The following is a 7,011-nucleotide window of genomic DNA, read 5'->3' as shown; positions in this document are numbered from 1 at the left end:
CCGAAAGATAAACCTCCTAAATGGGTCGAATTGAAAAAAAGAAAAAGGAAAAAGAAAAAGAAACAAAATTAAGGTTTAATTTGTAAAAAATCCGATATATAGGGTGTTTTATGTAGTTAAGGATTTGTAATAAAGAAATGTTTTAGAAGTTTGCAAGTGCTTATAATTGACATGCAACTGAAATTGCTGCGAAATGCAACTCAAATTCGTCAGAAATGCAAACCCAAATTAAAAAACAATCCTTACGCTACAACCGCAAAAAACGTCCCCAAACTTTAATCCACTCCCCAATAATTCCCCACCCTCCTTCACTATCAGATCCGATCAGTTCCTCCAATTATCCGTCGCCGCCGCCGCCGCCACCATATATCCTTCCCCCCGCCACAACACACAAAGTCCTACCAGATCCGCGTCAAACCATCGGCGATAGATCTACAGAATCTAGTTCGTCGGAAACACGCCTGAAGATCGGAAAACACCGTACGTTTCGGTTTCCGGCCACCGGCGACGATTAACTTTTTCTTTCTCCGATCTTCACAAATTAGGGTTTTTGTAAAAACGGTACCTCTCTATTATTAATACAATAAATTTTTCTATATTATTTTGATATTGCTGTTTTTTTTTTTTTTTTTTTTTTTTTTTTTTTTTTTTTAATTATTGTTATGGTATTTTTACTTTTTAAAGCTAGTTTTCCTATATTTTAAATAAATAAATACAGCTGTTTATTTACATACAAAGATTTACTTTTATTTTTCTTAATAAAATAATTACTTCTTGTTTTAGCACAAATTACGTTATGATTTTTTGTTAAACTTTAATTTTTGTGAAAAATAACAAAAAAATTTATACGTTTTACTCGGTTTCACATCATAATGTGCTTTTTTTTTTAATGGAAACCAGCAAAAACCATCAACATCAACTCACATGTACAGTTCTCGAACGAATTTATTTTGATTTTCTGAAAACGTAAATGACTGTAAATTCGTTTCTTTATATATTCATAAAAAGTAGACTTTTAAAAAAAATAATTGAACTGGTAATTTTTCTTGATATTTTAAAGATTGTTATATAGCTTGTCAGTTTTTTGTATGGACAATTTATGTGTAAAAAAGGTATATTTTTAATGCATTTCTATTTTTGGAAGCATTTTTCATAGTAACATTTTTGTCTCTCTCTTTTTTTTTTTAAATAAAGTGTCTCAGTAAAAATGATATTTTTAAAAAAAAAATACGTACTATAAAAATAATGCGGAAAACAGTTTCCTCTAAAAGGTGAAATAAAATAAATTATACTATATTTGAATAGGTGATTAATTTTTTAACACCCCAACGCCCTTTTACCTTTTCCTAGCTGCACTGCAATCACCAAGGCTATTTTGGTAATTTCAAAGCAAGAAGGTCGGTTATCTTTTTTAATGCAATTACATTCATACCCTTTGACACGCGCTTGTATTACATCCCACGTGCCAAGGCGCGTGGCAAGTCATATTTTTAACCAGTCCACGTCATTATATGTGATTGAGAGTGGAACTGGTGTGAGGGCCCCACTCTGTCAAACATAAAAAGAAAGCTAAATTAAAGCGCTTAAAACTCACGATATTTTGATCAAGGGTTGAGATATCGCCACGCGGCAAACAGATGGGATCTGAGCCGTGGATTACAGGTGTGACGGGCAGGGTGCCCAGACAGCAAGTAAAACCAGATTGTCCGTTGGATCAGCGGTCAGAAAGCAATCCACGGCGGATAAACTGCCCGTCGTTACGCCGGTCAGATCTTATCGCCTTTAAGAACCAACCCCAACCCCTTCAATCTTCGCTCAGTCTCAAACCCTAGAAGGTCATCACCTCCATAAATATATATACGAATTATTATATATATCTTTTTTCGTCTTTTCTCCGGTCGTTAATAGTAGATCGCCGGCCGCCGGCGTTATATTGTGTACATCGTCGCCGGTTCGTTTTCTGTGTGGGGACTGATACATGTTTTCGTTCACGCCTGTCTGGCTTTCAAATCGAGATAGATCCGGATCTCGACGGGGCAAATACGTTGCCGTCGTTGTCGGTTCATGGCGTCGACGGTGTTAGCGAGTAGGAATCAGACGAGCTACGGACATCAATCATTCATGGGGGAAATCCCTAATTATTCCAATAATAATCCTCGTCATCTGAACCCTAACCTTAACCCTAACCCTAACCAAAAACCCAAATCAAACAAGAAGAAGCATTTCCCCAACGCCGCTATTAACGGCAGGCCACACAACCACAATTCTCATCCTGTTGATTCTTGCGCGGTGGTTGTGAGTCAAGCTGCGTCGGATGACGCGTATTCGTTCAACCAAAGGCCGATTGAGACCAGCGGCGGTGCCGGATATGGAAATAGTTTCAACCATGGGGGATATGTAAGCTACAACGTTTCTGCGTGTTCTAAAAGCGAAATTAATGAGCTACGGAAGAAATTGGTTGCGGATCTTGAGAGAATCCGGAACCTAAATGATCGGATTCACGCTGGCGATTTAAACCCTAGATCAACCAACGGAAAATTCAAGAAACTGTCGGGTAATAAACGGCAGCCATCTGCGATGCCGTTTGGATCTAGCAACAAAGAGCCGAAACATTTCCGTCAAGGTTTAGTAAACGGCAGTGCAGGAGGAGGTGAAGCGGACGAGAATTTGTTAAAGATGTGCAGACAGGTTTTGACGAAGTTAATGAAGCACAAGCTTAGCTGGGTCTTCAACAAACCGGTGGACGCTGCTGCTCTAGGGCTTCACGATTATCATCAAATTATCAAGCGTCCGATGGATTTAGGCACGGTTAAATCGAATTTGTCAAGGGGTTTATACGCATCTCCGTTGGATTTCGCCTCTGATGTAAGACTGGTCTTCGAAAACGCGATGCTTTATAACCCTAGAACAGATGAAGTTCACGGAATGGCGGATCAACTGCTCACGCATTTTGAAGAATTGTTTAGACCAATCCAGGCGAAATTGGCAACCCAACACGTTGTGAATGAGTTTTCAGCCGTTGACGATATAGATGGTAGTTCTTGGGACGACATTCAAACCCCTGAAAGATCGAAGAAGATGAAAACCGCAGCTCCAGTCGCTCCTTCCATTTCGAACAAACAAAACCACTCAACCGCTTCAAACCCAATAATCCCATCCGCTGTCCAGTCTCCCGTACGTTCTCCATCTCCATTGCCAATGCAGCCTGTAGAACCAGTGAAACCGTTGTCCACATCAACAAGATCAGCCATCGGAAAGCTACCAAAGCCCAGAGCTAAAGATCCAAATAAACGAGAAATGAACATGGAAGAGAAGCAGAAACTAGGGTTAGGTTTGCAAAGTATGCCTCAAGAAAAGATGCCACAGCTAGTCCAGATTATTCGAAAAAGAAACGATCATTTAGCACACGAAGGTGATGAAATCGAGCTAGACATTGAAGCTCTCGACACAGAAACACTTTGGGAGCTTGATCGGTTCGTGACAAACTGGAAAAAACTCGTGAGCAAGACAAAGAGACAAGCTTTGTTGGTTAACAACACCTCAGCGGCAGGAGCTAGCGTCTCAGCTGACATTGACGATGTAAGCTTTCTTCCACATTTTTTCAAACTTTTCTTTTCTTTTCTCTGTGGCGGTTGTTCTCAACCGGTTGTGGTGGTTGATTCAGGCTCCAGTAATGGAGAAAATTGATGGAATGAAGAAGAGCAAAAAGGAAGCTGGTGAAGAGGATGTTGATATAGGTGATGAGATGCCGGAGAGCAGTTTCCCACATGTGGAGATTGAAAAAGACGATGGTGGTGGACAAGGTCAAGGTACGGGAGGAGGTGGACATGGGAATAATGAGAATGGAAGTAGCAGTTCGAGTAGTTCAAGCAGCTCAAGTAGTGATTCATCTTCCTCTAGTGGTATTGAATCTTGTCTTTCGTTCATTTGTGAGCAAAGAGGAGGTTTTTATTGGGAGATGAGTTAGTTGCTTATATGAGATTGAATTTTAATTTGTTTACAGATTCAGACTCAGGGAGTTCTTCTGGGAGTGATTCGGATGCAGATGATGCACAATCTTGACATGAAAAAGATAAAATGAATGTAAATGTGATTTGAATCAAGAAAACCGCGATTGCAGAATCATCTTTTAATCGAAGCGAATGGAATGGAAGGGGAAAGTCTTGAGAGATATTGAGAAGTGAAAAAGCTCGGATGGATGTAATTAGCGAGAGAAGACCCGTTGTAATTGGGTTGATTTTTTAGGTATGAAGGTGAAATTTAGATCCTTTTGTTAATGGTTTTTGAGGGTGTTTTCTGACATTTTATATAAATAGGGAGGTGAAAAACTGAAAATGGAGGTGAAGGTAGAAGAAGAGGAAGAAGAAGAAAAGGAAGATAGTTATAAGTTGAGTTGAGTTGAGGGAGGGATATGATATGAGGTAAGAGATAAGAGATATGATGATGGTCTTGTGTGTACATATGACCAAAACAAGGCAAAAATTAGTGTAGTAAATCCATGAATGATTTTATTGGAAAATTCTAATTGTTGTTCAATGTTTATATTGTTGTTAAATGTCTACTTCTATTTGCTAAAAAGTAAAATGGAAATGAAGTGTTTTGATTTTTTGATGAACTTGAAAGGCATGTTCTTCTAGAAGGTGTAGCATGTGAAAGGGCAGATGATTAGGAAGGTACAAAACATGTGTCCAAGTTTCAACGGCACCGTCAATGACATTTTTTAGGAAAAGGGGTTTTGTCAAAACTATATATATATATATATATATTTAATTTTGCGTTAATAAATAAATAAGAAACAAGATAGATATGTAAAACATAGATTTAAAACGTTTCTAGATAAGTGGAAGTGGTGTAAATTACAACATTTAAATATGTAAATATTTGATTTTTTTGTCAATAAGCTTAAAATGGATTGTAATTGGTGTTTGAGAGTTGAGGCCAACGAGAAATGAGATGTAGTTATTCCCAAACACTATACATATGAACTATTATTGTTTTTTAATAAATACACCAAAAAGCTCACCTTGGATTTTATTTTATTAAAAAAACATAAAAAAGTACAAATTGAAAAAAATCTGTCACCTTTACCACTAACCACGAAATCAGGAGATATTGGAGAAGTGCACAATACAAACATATGAATCCAAGAGCTATGTGAAAAGGAAAATAACACATGTTTATGGGATAATACCTTCACTGGGTAACGAATTATGATTATGGTACATATTTAATTATTTTTAGCATTATTTATCATTGAACTTTCATTTCTCATTTAAAAACTAAAATTTTGACCTGTAATAATCCATATTGTCGGTTACATTGCTCATTTGTAAATTAAAAGCCTTACATAGATACTTTTGGATAAAAGGTGTATTATCAATAATGCAATCAAAAACCAAGCATCAATCCAAAACCATATCATCCCAGTAATGCAATCGAAGCTTCATTTCATCATGCACTAGTAAAAATCATAGATAAATAGATAATGACATCAATTCATCTCTAAGTAAGTTCTTAACCTTTGATTTTCACTACAAAGGCACATTTGTACCTACGCTTCTAGTGTATTTCGACCATGTTAAAGCTTCAATAAGAGATGTATTTTAGTTATGTAGGCTTTACAAAGTTGGTCTCATTTCTTGAAAAGTTGGCTAAAGAGAGTTGCACAGATGTTTACTATTGTCTAAACTTTGGCTGATGGTTTAAAAAGTATGAAAATTGATGATGATTATAATGAATTTCTATAAACATTATGCTATTGATAGTAGGATTAGTGCATATGTAGACCACTTAAATGAACCTATACTTTGTTGGGTTTATCAATTTTGATCCAAACAAATTCAAAAACAGTTTTAATCCCAAGGGTATTTTAGGATTGATGCAATTTTTGTGTTAGATTAAGATACTATTTTTATTATTATAAATAAGGGTAACGTTTAGGATGTTTTAATTCACATTTCCAACAATAAAATCCTTGATTAGCAAATAATATCATAATTTTTTATTTTTCGTGTTATTTCTCAGTTTATCTTGCTTCTCTTTTGTTTTTTTCGAACTGGTTGCACATTTTTTCTTGGGCATAAAGGTATTACCGTGTCAATACCTTAACACTTGGTATCAAAGTGGTTATGTTGAAAGGGTGTGAGTTGGTTTTGATCGCAAGTTAAAGCATCTTAGCAACAACCCCAATTTCTCTTGATCAGACTTGTTCTAACGATAGCGAGAGAGTAACCAGATGTGCCTGATAAAACGGACAGGAAGACATCATAGCAGGTGGTTTTGATTATGTTCGTTTTTACAAGTGATGGAACACGGTAAAGGTGGTTGTGACCTTGTTTTCTTGATCAGTGGAAGAGTGCTCTCGAACAAGCTTAATTAAAGAGGTTAGGGCTGCCAAAATGAAGAATATGATATCTATAATTAAAGAAGGAGGTCTGTTGTCATATCAAGTTTCGGTTTTAACCCCAACAAATTATTCGGTGTGGGAAGTCAAAGTCAATTCGATTATGGATTCACACGGCATATGGGAGACGGTCGAATCAAATGCGTTAGATGAAAAATCAGATCAAATGAAGTCAAAACAAACTCTTTTTTTCAAGCGATACCCAAAGACATGGTGTTGCAAATGGCGAGTTATACTGACCCAATTCAAGTGTGGGATGGGCTAAAAATACGGTATTTGGGAGTGGATCGGTGAGAGCAGCTTAACTTGCAACCTTAAAGTGGGAACTTGAAGGTTTACGCACGAAGGACGGTGAAACATTTGATGATTTTGTGACAAAATTATCCGGTTTAGCTTCAAAAGCAAGGACTCTTGGATAAACGCTTGAAGAAGTGGATTTAGGAAAAAGGCTACTAGACTCGATGCCTAAGTTGTTTCTTCAAATCATGGCTTCAATAGAGCAATGTTTCGAGTTGGATTCAGTGTTATTCGATGAAGTTGTTGGAAGGTTAACGGTATATGAGGAGCATTTCAAAGGAAGGAAGAAAATGGATACATTCAAGGTGGGT

At 37.0% G+C, this 7,011-nt stretch overlaps 1 protein-coding gene across 2 annotated transcripts; it reads left to right on the top strand.

Annotated features, from left to right (window-relative positions):
• Positions 1–1,200: 1,200 nt before the first annotated feature.
• On the top strand, positions 1,201–4,542 carry LOC145072483 (transcription factor GTE2-like). Of its 2 annotated transcripts, XR_013691037.1 has the most exons (4): positions 1,201–3,579; positions 3,665–3,902; positions 4,004–4,245; positions 4,317–4,542. XR_013691037.1 is itself a non-coding variant. In XM_079018915.1 (3 exons), the coding sequence occupies exons 1-3, from the start codon at positions 2,065–2,067 to the stop codon at positions 4,060–4,062; spliced, it is 1,812 nt and encodes a 603-aa protein (XP_078875041.1). In that variant the 5' UTR covers positions 1,201–2,064; the 3' UTR covers positions 4,063–4,542. The 2 variants fall into 2 exon arrangements, 1 of the variants encoding a protein (XP_078875041.1); XM_079018915.1 differs by having other exon boundaries at positions 4,004–4,542.
• Positions 4,543–7,011: the final 2,469 nt, after the last annotated feature.

Source organism: Lactuca serriola, chromosome 9 (assembly GCF_051521515.1).
Source record: "Lactuca serriola cultivar US96UC23 chromosome 9, Lser_US96UC23_V15, whole genome shotgun sequence".
NCBI classification, from domain to species: domain Eukaryota; kingdom Viridiplantae; phylum Streptophyta; class Magnoliopsida; order Asterales; family Asteraceae; genus Lactuca; species Lactuca serriola.
This window is presented reverse-complemented; position numbering and strand designations above follow the sequence as displayed.